Source organism: Squalius cephalus (assembly GCF_949319135.1).
Source record: "Squalius cephalus genome assembly, chromosome: 24".
Taxonomy (NCBI): domain Eukaryota; kingdom Metazoa; phylum Chordata; class Actinopteri; order Cypriniformes; family Leuciscidae; genus Squalius; species Squalius cephalus.
The window spans coordinates 13,453,087-13,476,307 of record NC_137145.1 but is presented as its reverse complement, the minus strand read 5'-3'; the positions used below and the strand labels follow the sequence as shown (position 1 = coordinate 13,476,307).

The 23,221-nt window shown below is 37.4% G+C and overlaps 1 protein-coding gene across 12 annotated transcripts in view; it reads right to left on the bottom strand.

The window, feature by feature from the left end:
• The window catches only part of bbx (BBX high mobility group box domain containing), a 32,618-nt gene extending 13,199 nt beyond the window's left edge, over positions 1-19,419 (bottom strand). For 3 of the 12 annotated variants that reach the window (XM_079861817.1, XM_079861824.1, XM_079861819.1), the window contains exons 1-6: positions 17,069-17,404; positions 12,243-12,324; positions 6,168-6,339; positions 3,849-4,106; positions 1,093-1,294; positions 462-529 (exon numbers count right to left, since the gene is read on the bottom strand). In XM_079861817.1, coding sequence (XP_079717943.1) covers positions 462-529; positions 1,093-1,294; positions 3,849-4,106; positions 6,168-6,326 — 687 coding nt within the window. In that variant the 5' untranslated portion in view covers positions 6,327-6,339; positions 12,243-12,324; positions 17,069-17,404. Of the gene's footprint in view, positions 1-461; positions 530-1,092; positions 1,295-3,848; positions 4,107-6,167; positions 6,340-12,242; positions 12,325-13,988; positions 14,115-17,068; positions 17,691-19,281 lie in introns of those variants that run through there. The other 9 variants (XM_079861826.1, XM_079861820.1, XM_079861821.1 and 6 more) reach the window with 8 other exon arrangements.
• Between the last annotated feature and the right edge of the window lie 3,802 nt (positions 19,420-23,221).

Sequence of the window (23,221 nt, the reverse complement as noted above, 5' to 3'; positions counted from 1 at the left end):
CAAACCCAGTTTGGGGCCCAAAACAGTCATCCCAGTCTGTTTAGTCACAGGCCGCTTCGGCTGCCGTATCCGTGGAGATGGGCCTGTCACAATCTATTTACGTGAGCACTGATCATGTGCTCATTATATCAGAGGTCTGCCGTGAGTACAGAATGATGCAGATTTGTCTCAATCACATCAAGATATGAGGACATAGATCTAGACTAATAACTGTTATTCTCATCTAGAGCCCTCTTTGTGTTCCTGGTTTTAAAACCTCATTTAACTCGACTGTGGTTACACTGTGCTCCTACTGCTAATCTGTAAATTAACATGTGCAATTACACTGTAATCTTTTCTAAATGTTATTATTGTGGTGTATTTGTGTTTTTCAGATGCTGTTCTGATCTGCAAATGAACTCAAATGTGGTACTTTATGCTGAGAGGTTATTTTCATATGTATTAAAATGATGTTGCTGTACCTCTCTGGCGGTCAGCGCGTGCTCCCCGGCTAACAGCAGCATGCTTAGGCCCCCCATCTTATTGGGATCTATAAACACAGCATTAAAAAGAAATGTTCGACAATACAGTTAAACCAAGTGACATGAAATGAAGTGAAGGAATATGTACACTACTGTTCAAAAGTTAGGGGTTTCATACGATTTTTTAAGCAATTAACACTTTTATTTAGCGAAGATGCATTAAATTGATCTGACATTTATTATATTACAAAAGATTTCTATTTCAAATAAATGCTGTTCTTTTAAACTTTCTATTCATCAAAGAATCCTGAAAAAATGATCACGGTTTCCAAAAAAATAAATTAAGTAGCTCAGCTGTTTTAAACATTGATAATAATAAGAAATGTTTCTTGATCACCAAATCAGCATATTAGAATGATTTCTGAAGGATGATGTGACACTGAAGACTGGAGTAATTATGCTGAAAATTCAGCTTTGCCATCACAGGAAGTTACTTTTCAAAACTACATTCAAATATGAAATTGTTACTTTAAATTGTAATAATAAAGGCTTATTTTAAAATCTTACCAACCCCAAACTTTTGAACAGTAGTGTATGCGTGTACATATTCAGGTGCTTGTATTGTTCCTACCAGCCATGGCGAAGTTGAGCTGGGGTGTGCTGTCAGTTTTGGCCTGTTTTTTGGCAACTGAAGGATCCTTATTAGGGTTGGAGGGAAGAGACCAGACCTTCTTGCGGGAGTTACTCACAGAGTGGGAAGGACTCTTTACCGGCTTGTTGGTGGCAGGACACCATTTGTAACCAGGGTTAGCTTTCATAAACGCATCCTTGTACTGTGTCAGAAAGAACATATAATTATCAAAAACATTATCAAATAATAGATTTAAACTTACTTAACTTAACTTACAGTAAGATTAACATCAGCCTTTGTGATTTTTCTCATCCTTTCTAACAACAGATAAGCCTGTTCATATGTTTTTTTTCTTGCTGTCTTTAAAGAGTAAAAAACTAACAGCTTTTCTAGCGGCTTTCAAAAACTAGCACCTTTTAAAGGTAATTTAATGTTAGATAATTGTTTAAAGTCCCCCTGTAGTCAATAATCTTATCTTAAAATAACTTAAACGTAACTCTACACTCTTGGTCATTACATTCACTTGGTCAACTTGCGCTGCACAATGGTATCGCCCTTTCAACATCGGACACATAACGGTTATTAAAGGGATAGTTCACCCAAAAATGAAAATTCTGTCAGTAATTACTCACCCTCATGTTGTTCCAATCCCGTAAGACCTTCGTTCATCTTCGGAACACAATATTAAGATATTTTTGATTAAATCTGAGAGTTGTCTAAAGGGGGTCGCACACCGGACGCGCAGCTCAGCGCCGCGCCGCGCAGCGCCACGTCTTTTAAATTCGAACACATTATTCTCTATGAGAGTACACACACCGGCGGCGTCTGTCCGCGGCGCCCAGCAACGGCTCAGGACCGTGTTCAAAATCCTGCCGCGCAACAGAGCGCCATTTACATAGTTTTATATTAAATTTACATTTATGTGTCTCAAATCGTAGTTAATGTATATACGGACTTAACCCCGTCCTGCAATATACATTTAGTTTTATATTTATTTACAGAAATATGAAAATTGCTGATGCTAACGGATTTTCAGGTGACAGTTGTCCTAGACGTGGCGCGGCGCGGCGCTGAGCTGCGCGTCCGGTGTGCGACCCGCTTAACTCCTCCATAAGCTTCTAAGGGACTGAAACTTGCTGGCCCAGAAAATGTATTAAAGACATCGTTAATATAGTCCAAGTGACTAGAGCTGAAGATCTTTGCCCGAACCCGACGGGACCCGACGGGACCCGATGTGTTTGGTCGGGTTCGGTCTTAATTTCTATTATTTTACACGGGCTCGGGCCGGGCTCGGGCTCGCGCTTCGGGTTGCGTGGTAAATGAGCGGTCAGGTGATGTGTTTAGATTAGCGTGAAAATGGATCTTGAGGAGGTGAAACGGAGGCTGGTCTCTGGAGGACTTATTTTATTTATTTGTTCCAACTTCCAAGTGGCCTCTAGCCTCCGTTAGTCATGAATAAATGATGTTAAAAAATGTATAAATTACTCCTTTTTTACGAAAGACAAAGGTGCTCACGTGTGCGTGCGGCGCAGTCTCTTTTTTTCTTTCTCTCCCTTTTCCGCCGAGTGGTGCGTGTGCCGGCTCGCGGTGTGAAGCGCGTGTCCGCGCTATTCTCCGACACTCTTATCACTGCTGATAGACAGCCTTTTGGACAGTCGGGCTGTAAACGGGTTCGGGCTTTTAAAAAGCTGTCAATCAAAATGTACTTGTCGGGCTCGGGCCAAACTCTGTCGGGCTCGGGCCTTTTCGGGCCGAACTTTTAAGGCCCGATTACAGCTCTACAAGTGACTACAGTGGCTCGATCTTAAGTTTATAAAGTTTATAAACCGACGAGAATACTTTTTGTGCGCAAAAACAAACAAAAATAACGACTTTATTCCACTTTTCATTTCCTTCTCTCTGGGCCTCTGGTCTTTTCACGTAGCGTTTAAGCGTAGCGTGTCTGTGTTGCACGTCACCATGTAGTGCTCACTATTGGCCGACGCTGGTCATGTGTGATACGTGGTGACGTACAACACAGACGCGCTACGCTTAAACACTACGTGAAAAGACCAGAGGTGGCCAAGTGGAATAAAGTCGTTATTTTTGTTTGTTTTTGCGCACAAAAAGTATTCTCGTCGCTTTATAAACTTAAGATCGAGCCACTGGAGTCACTTGGACTATATTAACGATGTCTTTAATACATTTTCTGGGCCAGCAAGTTTCAGTCCCTTAGAAGCCTATGGAGGAGTTAGACAACTCTCAGATTTAATCAAAAATATCTTAATTTGTGTTCCGAAGATGAACGAATGTCTTACGGGGTTGGAACAACATGAGGGTGAGTAATTACTGACAGAATTTTCATTTTTGGGTGAACTATCCCTTTAATATTAGCCTTTTGCTTGACTATGTTATCAAACAGCTAATAGTGTGTTGCTAATGTTACATGAACCATGTTCCTGTTCGCCATCTCAGAGTTTGACCGCTGCCTCAGTATCCTTAGAAAAGCTCTGAACAATTTAGAACGTCAGTGGAGAAAGATACATAGTTCATCATATCATCGTAATATACATCATACACCCGCTATATTGCTAAATCTACCCGATTTTACACATCAACAGAAAAATATACCAGGATTTCTCTTGAGACTTCACTGCTTCAGAGCGGTCATAGTTAATGATATGCTAAAGCCTGCTAGCACGTAGGTGATTGGTTACAAGGTACTACAAAAAAAATAAAACAAGGGACTTATTGTGTGTGGTCTGCCTCCTTTTTACCTCCTTAGCCATGTCGGTGTATTTCTGTTTTTCTTTGGGGTCCAGTACGGCCCACCAGTCTGCCAGGATCTTAGTGGCCCCCCGGTTGTCTAGTCGCGGATGCTCCTGTCGGACCAGCGAGCGGTGGCGTTTGCAGAACAGCAGAAAGGCATTCATGGGCCGGCGAGCCCGCTGCTCAGAGGAGTATTCTTCACTGTCATCTTCTATCCCGCCACACACTCCTTCCTGAGCTACGCTCTCTGTACATAACACCGGCTCCTGGGGCGAAAAGTGGGGAAAAAGTGGAAAGAGACATGCAAGGACCTGGTCAGTTTCAACAGCAACAGTGGAGAAAGCTACACCTAGTTTAACAACCAATATTTCACCATAGAATGATATTAAATATTAAATTCTGTCATCACTTACTCGCTTTTCCAAAGCGAAAGACTTTCATAACATAACATAAACAGAAGCTCAGCCGTACTTGCTTGACGCGTGAGAACAAACCTCAATGGTTCTCGCACCTCAAGCAAACATGCTTGAGCTTCCGTTCACCAAACTGATGTGCGCAATGATACATTTTTATATGTGAACTTCTTCTGTTCATCATATAAAGCAATCAAGTCTCTTCAGAAAATGTTGACAAACCCATTCAATTCATACGGATTAGTTTTACAATCTTTTTATGAACTTTTTGAAGCATCAAAGTGGTAGTTCCCTAGCAGTCCATGGAGGGAGAGAAAGCTCTCAGATTTCATTAAAAATATCTTCATTTGTGTTCCAAAGATGAATGAAAGTCTTACGGATTTGGAACGACATGAAGGTGAGTAAATGATGATAGAATTTTCATTTTTTTTGGGGTGAAATAACCCTTTAAAATGAAACAATGCATTCCTATGGATCCCTTCACATTAACCAAGCAATTCCCAAAGTTTTTTTTTTTTTTTTCAGCCATGTTTTTATTTTAAATCTATTTAAAAAATTTACTTTTTTATAATTTACTTAATTAATAGCTTTTCGTCAACTCATGAACCCACTTAAGTTTCCTCATGAACCTCCAGAGTTTGCAAACAGAATTTGAATAACAAGGAAACTACCCAAGGTAGTTCGGTTTTTTGTCCTTCCTTTTGGCACATGATACATACCTATCATTCCAAATAGACATACTTTTGTTGTTACTGCTGTTTTACATGTATTATAAATTAAAACGATGTCAAGAGCATTTTTCTTTCATTAAATATGCAAACTTTCTAGCAGAGATGGATGGAAACTGCAACAATTACACTTAGTGTTGCAAAGCTACAAAATGGTGGTATATCCTACAAACCTGACTGAGCCTGACAGTCCAATGATTCAACAATGATGCAACATTAAAGACAATATGAAGCTGCTTTGTTTTTTGCTGTATGATGCATTTCTGAAACTGAAACAGATTGGATGGAAATGGCATGTCTATTTTTAATAGCCTTTTTTTAACCCAGCTAAAGTTTTTAATGAACCATGATTTGCTACAAGCTATTGCTATTGATTATTGTCATCGTAAAGAGTCTATTTAGCTCTCAATATTCATTCAAAAGTTTGGGTTCAGTAAGATCTTTTTTAAAGACATAATTTTATTCTTCAAAGAAGTGTTAAACTGACCAAAAGCAACAGCAAAGACACTCATAATTTACAAGAGATTTTAATCCAAATAAATGCTGTCCTTTTGAAATTTCTATTCAAAGAATCCTGAAAAAAAATCATGGTTTCCACAAAAATATTATATTAAACTACATTATATATTTATATACATTATATTATATTTCAACACTGATAATAATAAATGTTTCTTGAGCATCAAATCATCAAATTAGAATGATTTCTGAAGGATCATATGACACTGAAGACTGGAGTAATGATGCTGAAAATTCAGCTTTGCCATCTATATTCAAATAGAATTATTTTAAATTGTAATAATATTTCACAATCTTACACTTTTTATTGTATTTTAGATTAAATAATTTATTAAATCGTATTAAAGATAAATGCAGCCTTGGCGAGCATAAGAGACTTCTTTCAAAAACATTTAAAAAAAATCTTACAAGTCCCAAACATGAAATTTATTTTTTACAATGAATTTAAACATTGAATTAGCCTAAAATCTAATTTTGGCAATGTTTAGAAGTACACCAGCATACAGGTGACCTCAAAACTAAGACACATAAACTAAAAGCCACAAAACTCATTTAATTTTCATGTTGTCTTTACAGACTTCAGACTTTACAGATGTCTTTAAAGAGCAACACACGCTAATGGCAGTGTTAATGCACTGAAGTGAATCCAGTTTGAGTAATCATTCACCTTCTCCAGCTCTTCTTCATCTTCCTCCTCCTCTTCCTCAGAGAAGTCTGGAGCTTTCTTGGCCAGCAGCGGGTGCCACTGCAGACACTTGCGTTTGGGCCGCTTTCCGCTGATCTCTCCCTCCACCGGAGGTTCTTTCCCTCCACCTCCACCCTTCATACTGCTGCTGACCCTGATGAGGGCAAAGGTCAGAGGTCAAACACAGCCCTTACTTCTCTTTAACATCATGTAATAGACTATAGGACAGGAAGAGGCCATGAAACACTGATAATTACATTGCCTGGTAGTTAATTTAAAGGTGAAATGTGTAATTGGTTACAAATTCGAGGAGACAGAATGGCAGCAACAGACTGTAAATAGAATTTGACGGGCGTCATAAAACTATAAGAGAAGCCAAGGCTACAATAATGTATTGTTGATAGGGCCATAAATCAAGTGGGGAGAACCTAAGCATCGATAGCTCTGGATAAGATCCTCAAAACACTGTTGATTTGAGTTTTCCAGTGTGCATTGTTAGTTCAAGAAAAAAACAAGAAAAAAACAGGCATGTTGTTGAGTGCATTGCGGCGCAGTGTTCGCTGATGGAGAGCGGACACAGGGTTCCCTGTCTATCTCAGCACTGTTCTTCTGCATCTGCAGGACCGGTGCAGCTCTACTGTACATGTGACCCTCCTCTCCAATAGGACCAGAGCACACATCTCACACACGTTCGCCGCATGCACACAAACAGGAAGAGGAACACACACACACACACCCAGTCACATCACCATGAAACATACCAGCTCACTTCTAGCTAGATTGTTTCCTAACTCGTGCGCCTCAATTATCATGTGTTACACTTTAAAGTGCACACAGGAAGGATCCAGAATGGATCTGAATTTGGGAGTACAATGTTTCAAGACATTGCATTAACAGCAGACATCTTCTGTAAGGGTTTCCATAGCTGGTGTCTGCTGCCCTCTTGCTGTTTATTCAGTAATAAGGACTGAACAAATGCTGACACTAGACGAGGTCTTGCACGTTCATTCAACATTGTTAATATGATAACTTTTAGAGTTATTAGTGGATGTAAATGTCACATCTCATTTAACCCAGATATTTTCATCACTATTTTAAAGGCAACTATATGTTTCCATGTAAAAATACCCATTTATACTGTTTGAGAAAAAAAACTATCATATAGAAAAAAATCAAGGATTTTGTACTGTATTAAAAATAATGCTATTAATCTAAAAATATTTCTATGATATATGTGAAAAAAAAATAGGCTATATTTAAAATTACAAACTATTCTTAATAGTATGAATAATGTTCCATCTGTTAACATTAATTAACTATATTAGTTAAGATGATCTAGCAATGAAAAATACTTCTAAAGCAGTTAATGTTAACTTCAACAATATTAAACTATAAATATTAATAATAACTTCTAACATATTATTAAAATCAGAATTGTATGTTAATATTATTTAATGGACCTGAGCTAACATGAACTAACAAAGAACATTTATACTTTTATTAACTAATGTTCATAAAAAATAAGAAATACTGTATCACACGTATTGCTCATTGTTAGTTAATGCATCAACTAATGGGACCTTATTTTAAAAGGTTTTAACAAAATTTCTCACAAAACTATGCAGATTTGTCACTTTGCTGCTATGACTGCAATATAAAATAACTGCAATTAATATAATGATTGGTTATGTAGAAAGCAAAATTAAAACGAAACAAAAATGAAAGAAAATAAAAATTCTGTAAATGCTAGCATATTTTTTGGTTTGCTGATTAAATTACAGTAAATTAATGGTTCACAAAATCATGTCCATTCATTCATTCATTTAGCAAAACCATAATTTGTGTCATTTCAAATCCATTTTTTTCCAGTGGGCACACAAAAGGAAACCTTTTGAGGATGTTCATGTTGCTCTATTCCATACAATGAAAGCATACGTTACCCAGTCATTCACGGTAAAACCTTTGTGGGTTTGGAACAACATAAAGGTGAGTAAATGATGACAGAAGTTTAATTAATGGAAATGCTAAATCTTTTTCTGTATGGATAAGCGAATCACTGTAAAGCTCAATAAAACTACAGCAGGGAAAAATTCAACTCAGGCCATTTGTATGAAACCAATCAGGTCTTGCAGGACAGCAGTTCTCTCTTTATGACCGGTCACTATATGCACTAATGGCTGTTCAGTCTGAGTGGCAATAGCCCCTCTTATTGAGTGACGGCTTGATAAAGTGCAATAAAACAGAGATTACAGGAGCTTACATTATCAAATGAGAATAAAAAATGGGAAAGATTGTGCCATTAAAAAAACAATCATCCAAAAATATATGGATAATACTGTAATTCATGGTTATGAGGATGTAAATATATATTAACATTACTATTAAAGGAATGTTCTAGTAGCAAGCTGTCGCTTACCACAAAATCATTTTGGCTCATCCCGCCGTATGTGAATTTTTTGTACAGAAAATGTATGGCTAAGTTTACAATAGTAATGTAAGACGTTTAGATTAATAAATCTGATTAAACAATCAGACTTCAATAATAATACAGACTCATAAATCTCGTAGACATCTGATCATGTATGATTTGATTTTAGTTTGAGTAAACCGATTTTATGATTAACTGTTTCTGCCCCTAACAAATACCAATATTATGAAAAGTGAATGCTTTGTTTTCAGTTCAGGCAACATGATCAAATTAAAATGGAAATTTTGAAAGGGACATTACAATAAAAGTTGTTACCCTTCTTGCATGTGTTTTACGTTTGCATGGATTCTCCAACCTCCCTATCTTAGGGTGTTTAAACTTGTAGTTAGGTTCGCTTGGCCAGGACCAAAAAAAATAAAAAACGAGGTCCGCTTAGAGTTCACATTGGCATTTTTAAAGTCCACGTGAACCAGAAGTTGCAACGAGTTTTCTCCAGTGTTGTGACGTATTTCCAAGTTAAACAGAATATTGAATAGAGGGCGGGGTTTTACTTTAGCGCACCTCCTCTCCATCCCTCGCTCATAGAAAACTGACTCACAACCTGATTGGTCGGCTTTTATTACGTATATTTTGTGACTGAACTTACCGAACATACAAAACAATGCTGTGTGCTGGGCTAAATGCGCTCATTGTATGTGTATAGCGTACATATGATGGTATTTTGACCAGCTGAGAACATGTAAAGAGCTTATAAAATGTGTAAAGGTGTCAAAAAAGCATCAGGAATTCCTCTGTCACACACGCAAATGAAGATCTGCTGCGAGGAGATGCGGTTCTGATGCCTGTACCGAACTGTGACGGGTAACATCGCAACTATGACGAGAAAAAAAAACCAATATCAGTGAGCATTCTGTCATTTTTAGGGTCTCATCTGCCTGTTTTTGGTTTGTTTACATGTCTTTGGTCCGTGTTGCATTCAAATATCATTCGAACCGCACCAGAGTTAGTTTGGAAGCGGACCGAGACCCATCTTTTCAGCTGTGTTGGTCCACTTGTTTGGTGCGCACCAGGGTTCAGATGGCAGCGTTCACACGTTCAAATGAACCGCACTTACAGAGCAACCGCACCAGGGTTCATTTTAATCGAACCAAACATGCCAAGTGTGAACACACCCTTATGTACTCTCATGCACTTGCCATGCAATCACAACTTTCAAAAACAAATTAAATCTAAATTTCCCAAATTTGAATGAAACATGAGTTTGAAACATCACTGAACCAAGAGAGGGGTACAGGACGTGCAACAGGTTTGCTGCTAAAAAAAGTTAGAATTCCAAGAAACCTGTGTTTAAAGCTAGTGATTCAATTCTATTCTATATCTTTTAGCCATCCAAGATTAAACAAATGGGTATTTATCTAAATGTAACCCTGGTGCATGACATTAATCATAACTTTAATATGAATGTAGACTAAACTGCTCTACTGAAAAGCAAGCACAAAGCTTAAAGGAGAACTCCGGTCAGTTTTTTTGTAAATCTGGAGTGCTGTCAGTACAGAGAACAACGTCAAAAATCGGTGTTGCCTACACCGTGTTATCTTCTTTTTAAAATTTGCACCCTGTTGACTTAAATGGGGCAAGTTTTAAACCTGCTTTTAGTCTCTTAACATCCTTGATGTGTCATTACAAGTGCACAGCCAATGTGAGTGATTCCTTCAGAGTGAACGCGGGTCAATCTGACTGCAGTAGATGTGAAAGATATGAATAAAAATGAAGTTAATTCAGCCAGCGCTCATACTTGTATTTATTTCCTGTTTTCGGTCGAAGTCCACAGTAGTCGACAATCGGAACTAAAAGCCGGTTTAAAAGCAGGTTTAAAACTGGCCCCATTGAAGTCAACAGGGTGCAAATTTTAAAAAGAGGATAACACGGTGTAGGCAACACCGATTTTTGTCTTTGTTCTCTGTATTGACAGCACTCCAAATTTACAAAAAAATGTTAAAATTGACCGGAGTTCTCCTTTAACAGGATAGATAGATACTTACTGTTGTCTAAGAGACTGTGTAAAATCAGTGACATCAGTAGTGATCAGCCAATCACATTCACTTCTCTCTCAAATTCACTTCATTTAGAATTTAAACAAATTTACATAGCAAGAAAAAAAAAAAAGAGTTGTCTATGAAAGAGAAGTAAAAGAAAACATCTTGCGACATCGGTGCAAGTAAAAGATGTAAAGTTAGTTTAGTTGTTAAGATATTCACATTTTTATGTATTTATTGTAAAGCTTATTTATATTACATATCTTTACTAAACTAACTGCTTAATAAATGATCAACTAAAATTGTACGTGTAATGGATTAAGAGTATAATATTGTGGCAATACATATTATTAAGATGCAAACGAAGCAACAATATGTAGATATACAGCATAGAAATGTTAGTATTATGGGTCGAGTGTTGACACATTAATACTAACACTTACTATTCTATTATAATAGAATGAAATCAAACTTTAATGATGCACTTTTTATGAATGCAATGCAAACCTACAACAGCTTGATGATACTGTGTAAGTGGAAAGAAAAAATATGTACATATACACAGTTGCATTATCAAACCATTAGCTACAAAAAAACCTGCACATTAAAAAAAAAAAATGAATTGCTCTTTAACTCCCCTTTCATTCTAATGAACTGCATTCACCTGTTATCCTTAGGTTAAATTTGACCAACATCGAAAACCATTAAAAATTCATGAATTCTTAATTAGTGTTCAACGGATCTGAAGAAACATTAATTAAAGAAAATAATTTTTGCTGGTCAAAGTATATGATGATGAAAATCATGGTTATATACATTTACATTATAAATGGTTATATACTTGTTGTTAAATCTTTAAAATTGATGGAGTTTCACTATTTGATTAAGAAGTAAATTCACATTTTATAACAATTTCTGTATTACTTTTATACTTTTTTAAACTGTATACATCTTAGAGCTACAATTCTAGTTTAAAATTACAATTTAATTTCCATTTCTCCAAATATGATTCATAGGCATAGTTTTAACCATTTAAAAACAGCATGACAAGCTGAAAGACCAAAAGTCATAACTGTTTTTTTTTCCAAATATGAGTAAAATTATAAATACCACAGATGGAACACATTTTAAATAGTTTAAATAGATTAAAATCTGAAAATTCTGTTTTAGATATTCATGACAATGTTAGAAAGCCTGGCTCCAATACCAAAAACAATGTGGTATTTATAGTCCATTCTTACAGATTACAATGGAAGGGCTAAAGGAATAACATGCTATGCATTTTATAATATGCTATTATATGATCAAAAGTACAATTTGTTATTGATGCAGTCATTCAGGAAAGTAGACCATGTTTGAACAGACTAGCTCTTTGCATGATAAAAGGTTGAAGAATGAATATGTGTTTTATCTCAGATTGAGCACAACCCAATAAGCAGGTGATTATGTACAGACACGAGCTTAAAATCTGTGATGTAATGAATGTTTGATCCGTGATGTTAAGGCATCAGATACCAATTAGTCTCTGAATTTAAGAGATATAACAACCGATGAAAGGGAAAAACACATGGCATGAAGTGAAGGCGTACTTACAGAGCCACAGAATATGGAAATACGGTATTTGAAAGATGAGGATGGATCTGTCAGTCAGGCTGTATCATGCGATGAAGATGACCTACAAAGTAAAACAAAAAAAAACACACTGTGCCCTCAGTACAGGAATAAATCATCGAAAGCAAAGCCAAATGCACCAAATAACTCTGTCCCGAGTCCGACCTCATCAGTCAGCGACATTTTAACCGCGTGTTGTGGATTTGATTAGTTAGAGGCATATGTGCACCGCCTCAGCTTCAAACTAAGGTGGCATCTTTGGTGTTATTGATGGAAGCATAAAGTTATGACATCGCTCACAGCATATATTGAATTCATTAAATCCACTTCAGTCATGGTAAGCTGTAGTAACATTTCCCTAACTTGTATATATTTACTAATACTTATTTTTTAATGTTACTAATACAAGTGTCATTTACAATTACAGTGATTTGCAGCAACCCAGTGAACAGACATTGATTTATTAAGATTACTACTAAATAGTACAATAGTGACTAGTATCTCTTTCAATTTAACTACTCATAATTCATTAATTTGATACTAGTACTCATTCATTTTTATTAGACATTTGTTCTTATTCCAACAGTGACTAGCATCTATAATTCACTCGCTTGTAATTATTCAATAGATGCTTGTACTATCCAGCTGTGACAAGCAACTATGAGTAAATAGACAACATAATGAATCATTAAAACTCAAATAAATACAACTGGAACATATACTAGTCGAAAATTAATAGCTGATATCTGAACCATAGATTCCCATTAAATTCAATTTAATTGCAAATGATAGACACTACCCAGCTAGCAAAAAGACGTCTATTAAACGTTGAATAGACGTAAATCTTCAACGTCTAATTACGACTTTTCAACGTTGAAAACAGGTCGATCTTCAACATCTTGATGGAATATGTAAAACACTTTCAATTTATTTGAGATAATAATGAACATGGTTTAGTAGTTTGTTTTTCTCCGTTATTTTAGCATGTGTAACAGACTTATCCTGTCTTAGATGATCAGTTGAAAAAACGTACTCAAACAGTCCAGCTGAAACTAAGTTGAAATCACGTCGTAAACCAGTCCAAGGCGGACCGACTTATTTTCAACCATATTTCAACATTGAAAGACGGTAATTGTTTACTGGGTAGACTCTTGTACTTATTGGAATTAGGGATGCAGCGACGTATTGGCCAATAATCGGTATAAGCCGATAAAAGCATTTATATTCACGTTCGGCCATCGGTTGATTATTTAAAAACAGCCGATGATCAGGGCCTATTAATACTTTGTCAATCAAAAGGGGGCAGAAATACGTCAAACTGCAACTCATATTGTGTGTAAAGAAAATTTCATATTGAATTTAGCACTGCAACAATAACGCATGAACAATTTAAAAAGTAATGTTACAGCAGGCTCTATTTGACCCTATGAATCACCCGTAGTTCAAGCCAGGGTTGCCAGGTCCACTGTTTTTCTCTAGACCAAAATATTTTTTGTAGCTCACCTCCCATTCAATTATCTCAAAGAGCTTTCAAATTCTGTCCATTTTTTATCAGAAAATTAAAAAAATAATTGCCATTTTGACACTCATAATGTGATGTGACAGATCGCTGTAGCATCCAAGTTCAAGCAGCAGCGCGGAACTTTGCTTCCACTTTAACATAAGTTATAGCATGAAAAAACATGCATGAACATCAAAAGGTATGTTGAAAGATACAGTCCAACTTACCGAAATGTATCATGTCTCATGTAATCGCTCAATCAGTGTTTCAACTGCAGAAAGATGTCCATAAAACAGCTTGTGAACAATATGTCGCTTAACGTTGCATTTACCTCAGGGAAGTTTGTTTGTTAGCTATAAAAACACCAGAGATGAGTTTATTTACGGTTAGTGTTTGAATAAATGTCATGAAGACAAGTGTTTGTGAAAACTACCTTAAGTGCAACAGCTGTATACAAACATTTCAGATTCTAAAAATAAATAGCAGTTAAATATAATAGTTTTGCCTCTGTTGTTAATATTACAGTAATGTACCGAATGAAAGAGTTCCCTGTATAGTTTACAGCATTAGTTGGGAGAGATTTTTTCCTTAAGAAAATCAAACTATTGGTAGAGATCACTCTGAATAATCGCCTATCGGTATCGGCAGACATTTTGTATCGGTGCATCTCTAATTGGAATAAGTACTAGTATCTAATGAATAAGGCCCCGTTCACACTAGCAACTTTGTTGTTGTAGTTCAAATGTTGCTGCACCACCAGTTGGATGCCAGTAGACGTTCTTAGTTCTGGTTAACCTAACGTGATGAACGTCACTGCCGCTAAAATGATGTTCAATGTCATTTTGTGCATCAACATGTGCAAGTGCGGCCATCTATCTGTGCCAAGACCACAAACGCAAGGTTATTTGGGTCCATCCATTCACAATTAATTGTCATGCATTATTTACATTATATTTTACATAGTCATTGCATGAAGTCAAAGATATAAGAAAAATGCACTCTGCAAGGATTAACTTCTCCATCTTGCAGACACTGATACAAGAGACAGGTCGCTGCGTGAAGTCACTCCGCATTTGTTAAAGTCAGCTTGAAATGAAAACTCACCCTATTTTTTAAATGCATAAAAAAATGTTTTAAAGTCTGACCTCGTAATGTTTAATAAAAACCCCATTAACTTGATTTTCTGGTAAAAAAAACGACAGACTTCTCCAATTATTTAGTGTGCTCCCTTACAAGCTCATGTTCATCTGCCTCCATTTTTGAGTGCAACACCCACATCTCAAAACCTAATCAACAACCGATGCATTGAACCAGGTTCCCACCCTACATTTGATCTTTTTCGATGATCTGTTACACTTAGATGTCCATATTTCCCTTTCATTGCAACTTTTCATTGCTAAGCATGCTCACAAATAGCTGTGAATGGTGATTAAATTGCTGGACATCACTGAGTCGCTGTACTGCTGGTTTCCAGTCTGCGTTCCTATTCAAGCTCCTACTGATGACGGGTCGCTGCACATTTGCTTCTCAACTTTTTGCATCGCCAACGGTCATAATCGTTTATGTAGAATGAATGACTTTCTGCGGCTTTTCCACTGCAGATCACGGTCAATGTGAACACCTGTTTAACTCAATATGCATTTACATATAAATAATGAACAGTTAAGCTAATAGTGAATTTAAACAATAGGGCTTTTCACACTGTGCTTAGCTTAACCCCAGGTTATCGGCATTCTAAACCCGGCTTTTAACCCGGAGTAAAGGTACGTTTCACACTTGTAATTTCGAAGCAGGATTAGCACTGCTTTTTACCCGGGGTTACGAAACTCTGCTCTGGAACAGTTAGCATGGCTTTTGCAGTGTTAACCCCATAGCGGTGCCAAACTTATACAGTGTGAAGTAATGCTGCGTTACAACTAGATGCTTAGCAACAGACAACCAAACGTGTGTCTCATTCATATTCATATGTTTTGGACAGTCATGGAAACATTGTGTTGTATACAGTAGTTTCAGCGTTTAAGGGGAAAAAATGTCAAATGGTGACAGAAAATGCGACAATTGGAATGAGGAAGAGAACATTTCATTCTTACCTTTATAGTCCAAAAAGTCAATTCAGGATACACTTTATAATACAGGGCAATATACAGGAGGATGCGCAATGCAAGAGCATTTATGTAGCCTAAACATTTTGCATGCAGCGTTCATCCAATCAGTGACACCGCGAATAAGGATGTTAACCCAGGTTTAAGAATGTACAGTGTGAAACTTCAGATTATTAATCCCTAGGATTAGCCTAATTGTTAACCCAGGGTAAATTATGAGCAATGTGAAACATAAATTAAGATAACCCAGGATTTCGTTTAGCCTGGGGTTGACTGACCCAGGGTTAGCCATTTCAAGTGTGAAAAGCCCCAATTATACCTAGAAACGTTAATAAACAGATATAAGTTTGAAGAAAGCAATGTTTAAAAGGCTTGCCATACTTCGACTCGTTCATGTAGGTCTTATTAAAGCAAATCCGACACAGTTTTGTCGAGTGGATGGACGATATAATACAGTATTGCAGCGTTTCGTTTTCAGGTACAGCCTGAGAGCGGTGCTCTCTCTCTGTGTCTCTCCCTGCTCAACTATCGAACAGCGAATCAAGAACTCCACAAAGCACAATGTCGACGATATCGTCCGATTATTTAAGGCATCGAGCACATTTCATAACTCATTTGACCCCTTATTTGAACTGTGCTCGGTTTGCATCTCGGTGCAAAATGTCGATCTGGGCTTTGACAAGACAGACAGCCGAGAGTCCATCTTGCTTTGGGGAAGATGAAGTATAAATCTCACTCCTGTCAAACTCCGCCAGGGCATTTTCAGAGAGAGATACCCCTCCACAAGCTTTCATTACTTAAACTATGGGTTTTCAGGGCAGACTTTTCAGATGAGACGGTTTTGTGCTCAGGTTTCTCGCTCCGTTCGGTCAGATAGAATAAAAGTAGCTGGCTAGCCTGCTAGCCCCTGTGATGCGAGATTGCTCTAGCTCGCCTGAACGTGTCATTAGCAGACCCATATGCAATAATCGCACGGTTGGCCGTACATGTTAAATCGTCGTGAATTGCACAGAAACCCTGATGTTCGGTGAGAGCAGGTGTCACACACGCAGATCACAAAAGTTGTTTATGCCGAAGCACAACAAACTGGCACGTATTTCGCACTGTCTAAGCGAGAGCTCCCGATCAATCGGAACTCGGGGCTTTTCACAAACAAAATATGTCCAAGTTTTCAGTCATCGCGGCATATGTGAATGCAAACTTACCCCTGAAATCCGGTCGAAACGCCAGGGCCTTCTCATTCCAGCCTCAAACTTATTGACACATCAGAACAGTTCTGCACTGGCCGTCCGTACAGTAGCCCCACAGACACTTATATTATTTTTTACCGGATGCTTGGAAGGGAGCAACAACGCAGCGTGAAGTCGACAAAACTACATCACAATCGCGCCGATCACTCCAAGAACGAATAACGGTGGGGACCGAATGCCACTTGGTGTTGGTACTTTCGTTTCAGGCGAACAATTTTCTGGGTTTGTTTTCTCTCGCAGCCCTCCTCCCCCTCCGTGCGTTCAAGTGTTCCCACTGAAGCCCGTGTGCACAGTGTGTGGATGTTCACAGCGCTGGACTCACTGGCCTACCGTCACATCATCATCATCATCATCCTCATCCTCATTCAGTCGGTGTCCTGTCAGAAAATCCAGTCTAATACGATACTTGTGTTTTATATCTGGGTTCTGGCTGGTTGACCAAAAATCAGCTTTACCACCTTATGACGAGCAGGTAGGTGGTTTTGCTGCTGGTCCAATAGTTTGCAAGCTTGCAAAATCTTGATCAGCCAGAACACATGCCATACCAACACACATCTAGTTAGTTTGTGAACAGTGTGTGGCTGTTTTGGACTAACTGGACTATATCGTCATCATAAATAGCTGGTTGACCAGTCACAAGGTTCCATAAACCAGCTTGACCACCTCATATGACCAGCCGGTATATTATTTACCATCTTAGACCAGCTACCATGCTCCAAAACACATCTAGTTAGTTTGTCCAGTGTGTTGCTGTTCTGGACTGACTTGAATATATCATCATTATCATAATTAGTTGGTTGACCAGTCACCATGTTCCAAAAACTAGCTTCACCACCTCATATGACCAGCTGGTATCTAGTTTGTTGTTGGTCTGCCAGCATAATTATCATCTAAGACCAGCTAGAAATGAGCGATCATGTTGCAAAAACATGGTTGACCCGCTTAAGCCGGTATGAATGTCTTAAAGGCCTGGTTTCACAGACAGGGCTTAGATTAAGGCAGGATTGAGCCTTAGTTCAATTAGGACATTTAAGTAGCTTTTATAAATGTGTCTTAGAAAAAAAAAACATTACTGGTGTGCATCTTGTGACAAAACAATGGCACGGACATATTTTAAGATATGTCAGTGCAAGTTACTTTCAGCACAAAATGCATTTTAGTTTGGGACTAGGCTTAAGCCTCGTCTGTGAAACCGGCCAATTGCTGGGTTTTTTCTGGTCTAAGATGGGCCACCATCTAGGAACCGCTACCATGGCTGCATCCGAAATCGCATACCGTACTTCCCTATATAGTAGGCGAAAAACAGTATGTGACAAAAGTAGTATGTCCAAATTCACAGAGCTCAAAGAGTAGGCAAAAAGTACCAGAATGACCTACTTCTTCCCACGAGATTCTGAGGTGTGCAAACGATGGACACTTCACTGTCCCATAAGGCCACAGAAGAGGATTTGTGAATGGCAGTGAAGTGATGAAACTGATGCTGGTTGATGATCACATAATAATGACAACATGGCGAATGTAGTTCGTCCATATTACATTCATACCACACATACTCATACTATATAGAACATACTTTTTTAAGAAGTCGTTAAGGAATTATATATTCAAAATATGTACCTGCTCAAGAGAGTATGCGATTTTGGACGCAGCCCGAGCTTCAAACACATTCTAGTTGATTTGTGCACTTGACTACCCATGTTACAGCCAATCATAATTTTTTGGCCATTAAGGGTTGACTAGTGACTGTGTAAGCTGTGTTTTTTTTTTCTTGTTTTTTTTTTGGCTGGTTCAAGACCTTAATGACAATCTTAGACCAGCTAAAATGTTGCAAAAAACATCCCTGACCACCTTAAACTGGTATAACTGACTGATAGCTGGTTTGTTGCTGGTGGACCATCTTAGAAGAGCTACCTTGTAACATAACACACATATCATTTTAAACTGGATTTCCCAGCATGGTTTAGAGTCAAACCATTCTGCTTAAAGTTCAATGCTGCGTTTAAGTTGTTTCACTGCACCTACTTCTAGAGGATGACACCACCATGCTGGGAATGCTTTTCTGATTCAGATCCACTATCTGTAGAGCTTCCTGGATGTTGTGTATTAGTGTCAGATCGGCGTTGCGCTGGTAAAATAAACTCTAACAGTGCATGTGCGTCGCCACTTACCTGCAACAGGCCACCAAAGTGACTTAACAGCTCCGTTGTCCACCTTTCGCACCCCTTCGATGGTGTCTTTCTCTGTTCACTTTTTTTGCAACATACAGTCTACTGTACATGCAGTGAGTGAAAATATAGTTTTCATGTAAGGACAGTTATGATTGGACGCACGCTTGAGTGACAGCCCGAAGCAGCCACTCAGAGTGCGCGAAACATTTCGGCACGGTTCCGAGACAGAGAGATTAAAACCACATCTTCATAATGTTCTGAACATTCACACAACACACAAAACACACAACAGTTACAGAAGAATTGTGCACTATCATTCATTAGATCAACAGGAGGTGTGAAATTATCGATATAGAGACGCCATCGAGAAAAGAGAGCGAGTGACATACGCTTCATGCAATCCCAACACATACTAAACAGTCCCCGACCCCGAGTGCAAACACACATTAGTGAACAACATTGATGTGTTTGCCCCGTATTCACTCTTTGCATACGACTGCTGAAAGCTCATTGTGGTTAAAAGACGATAAGCCATGCGTGTGTTCATTCGTGTCACAGCAGCCTTGTTCTCTCACATACTGGTCCACCGTTTTCCTGTCTCGTTGCCCTCTTTATGAGAGTTTTTCATGATACGGATCTACGTGCTAACACGAGAGTGGACATCGCATTATCACCTCTACATATCACTTTGGTCACACACGAGCAGTAATAAAACAAGCAATTTATGCTCATGATTGTTTATGTCGTTGATATTGATTAATGGGGAGGAGGAGGAGGAGGAAGAGGAAGAGCGGGGTCAACAGAGGCAGAATCGTACCTGTGCGACGCGATGCTTTTATAACTGTTAAGTTCATACTTTTCTGTCAATCTTTCGTACAATACAAAATTTAACTCTATCTCTGCTGAAAAACAAAACAAAAAACATCGTATACCAGCCTAAACTGGTTTGCTGGTCTTAGCTTTTCTCCCAGGCTGCTCAAGTTAGTCAGCTTGCTGGCTTTAAATGGGTTTTGAGCACTTTCCTACTGGTCTAGCTGGTGTAAATAAGCTCAACCAGCTGATGACCAGCTTGGTCAGTCTACCATCTTAAATCAGCTAAGATCAGCAGTTTACCTTAGTAACCTTTTTATTAATTTATAATTATTATTATTATTTTAAATGTTAAATGTATGGGTAGCCTAAATCTTGCATAATGTTTTTTGTAGGCGGGCTACCTTTTGTACCTTGAAAATGTTCTACAAGATCACTGTTATTTGACAAATTTATTAATAGGCCTATTTATTTTCACTATTATTTTCATAGATTATTGCCATTTTCTCTGATGGACTAATGACAAGTTACAATGTAATGCTTATATGTGTAGGAGGGTGTGTGATGAACGTGATGATTAATTAATTGACTACTTAAATTTAATGTACCTGAATCACTCCAATAGTTTGTTACTCAGGCCTATGTGTTTATCGTATTTTCATGCAACACAACCACATGCATGTGAAACGTGATATTCCATAAGAAACCATGAGATTATTAATTGCTGCTTTGTTAAAGTGATAGTTCACCCAAAAATGAAAATTCTATCATTAATTACTCACCCTCATGTCGTTCCAAACCCGTAAGACTTCCGTTCATCTTCGGAACAAAAATTAAAATATTTTTGATGAATTCTGAGAGCTTTCTGTCCACAGCTACGCAACTACCATTTTGACAATTCAAAAAGTTCATAAAGAGATCGTAAAACTATTCCATATGAATTGAGCGGTTTAGTCCAAATTTTCTGAAGAGACACGATCGCTTTATATGATGAACAGATTGAATTTAGGCTTTTATTCACATTTAAACATTCATCAACTCACACATCAGTTGTGGTATAAGGAAACTCAAGCATGTTTGCTTGATGTCCATGAACCAGTGAGGTTCATTCTTGGGTTATGCAGCACGTTTGAGCTTCCACAAGAAGTTTGGGTGAACTATATGAAAGTGGACTGACTGTAACAAAACTACCACTCAAACTAAAGGAATCAGCCTCTGTAAGTTAATCTAATGGGCCAATCATTAACCTCCTGGTCAGATAAGTTTGATGAGACATTCTGTTCCCACAAAAGTGAAATCAAATCAGTTGAATTTTGATGTTTCATGTTAATCACATTAAAACAGTATGTGTTAAAAATCATTTTGTAAGTCGTTGAGAGACTGAAAGAGAGAGAGTGAGTTGAGGAAAATCACATTAGTGACCGATTAGATTATTGCGTTCAATAGAAGTGGCTCAGAAATAAATCAAGGTGTTTCACATTTTTTCACATTCCCGAGAGTAATAATAAGGGCTTCAGAATTCCATTTTCCCCTTTCCATATGTGAAACTGCTCCTTTGTGTACACACCCTCTTATTTGAGAGGGAATTATATCCTGTTGTTTAGGGCTCTAAAATGATTTAAATACTGCGTTAGATGAGTAATTGAAAGTTGAATTTCATTATTATCATTACTGAATCACTAATGTGTCTGCATTGCAAAATTAATTTGTGTATTTCTTTCATTCAGTCTTGGAAAACCTGTAAATTTCAGTGAATTTTGAAGTTGTGTTTTGTGTATTGAATATACAAACAAAACATTTCCTTTCCTAAATAGTACTTGTGTAGGGTAAAACTTGTTTGCAAGGCAAGAGTTGGTTCTTTCCTATGAATCAGTCCAAGCAGTTCACAGAAAAATATGATTCATTAATCAATCTGAATCAGAATGTTTTTAAAAATCCTAATGGAAGGGTCATGGAAAACTAATTATTAATTCACTTGTCAAAAAGAGTGCAAGTAGACAGGCTTTCTGTAACATGTGTTGCATTAATGTTTCAGTTATGGGGGCCATAAATCATTCATTTTAAACATCATATAAAGCTCAAGTAGGCTTTGATTGTGTAGCTCAACAGACAAACCTTCTGCACTTTCTCGACAATCCAAAATAATTGATATTATATATAAATAATATAATATACAGAGTTCGTTAACAGCAATAGGCCTAAACCTCACAGGCGGTTCCACAAAATACCTATTAAGTGCATGGCAGAATTCCACACAATCTGTCTCAAACGGACAAATTCCGTCTCAAACAATAACACATAGGAATGAATTTTATAAAACCACACAAGTTGCTGTTTCTGTATAAAGACAAATCTTATGTTTGAAATTGCATGAAGCAGCTAAATGCACTGTAATCAAACCATCCTCAAAGCACACGCTCACTGAGGCTGCAGGTGTGATTCAGTTTCTAGCATCGCACTTTTGACTCTTTTACTGAGGATTTATAGAATAGGCCTACACTACAAAATCCCACTTATCTGTAGATCATATAAAATGTGAGGCAGATTTCTTTCTGGTGAGCAAATAGTGCCCAATTTGCAAAGTATATCTTTCCATGTCTCAAGACAAACTACAACAGTGCACTGATTATGACTAATGAAAATGCATAATAATACTACTAATAATAATATTCTCATTATGTACTGATTCTACCATGTCTATCTGTTTATTAATTAAATTATTATTATTATTAATATTTGTATAAAAAAATATATAATTACGATAACAATAATTCTCATTGTATATTGGTCCTGCACTGTCACTCTATTAATTTAATTCCCAGTTTAGGTTAATAAAGGTCAATAAATCGGCCTATATTTGAAGTTATAAAGTGAGTTGTCAGATTTCAGTTGTTGGATCTCAGTCTTCACATTCATACATAAGACAGTATGCTGTGATTTAATAGAAATGTAAGTTTATCATCTTATTAATTTGTATTATTGGTTGCATGTCTAGTTTGTACTGATAGCTCAATAAAACCCCTTAATTGTTTCTTGAGAGTTTCAGTATTACCCTAACTTTTCTCTTGACAGGCCATTTTTTTTGAATGGTCACTCTGTGGCACTGTTCATCAAGGAGGATTTGAGTAGG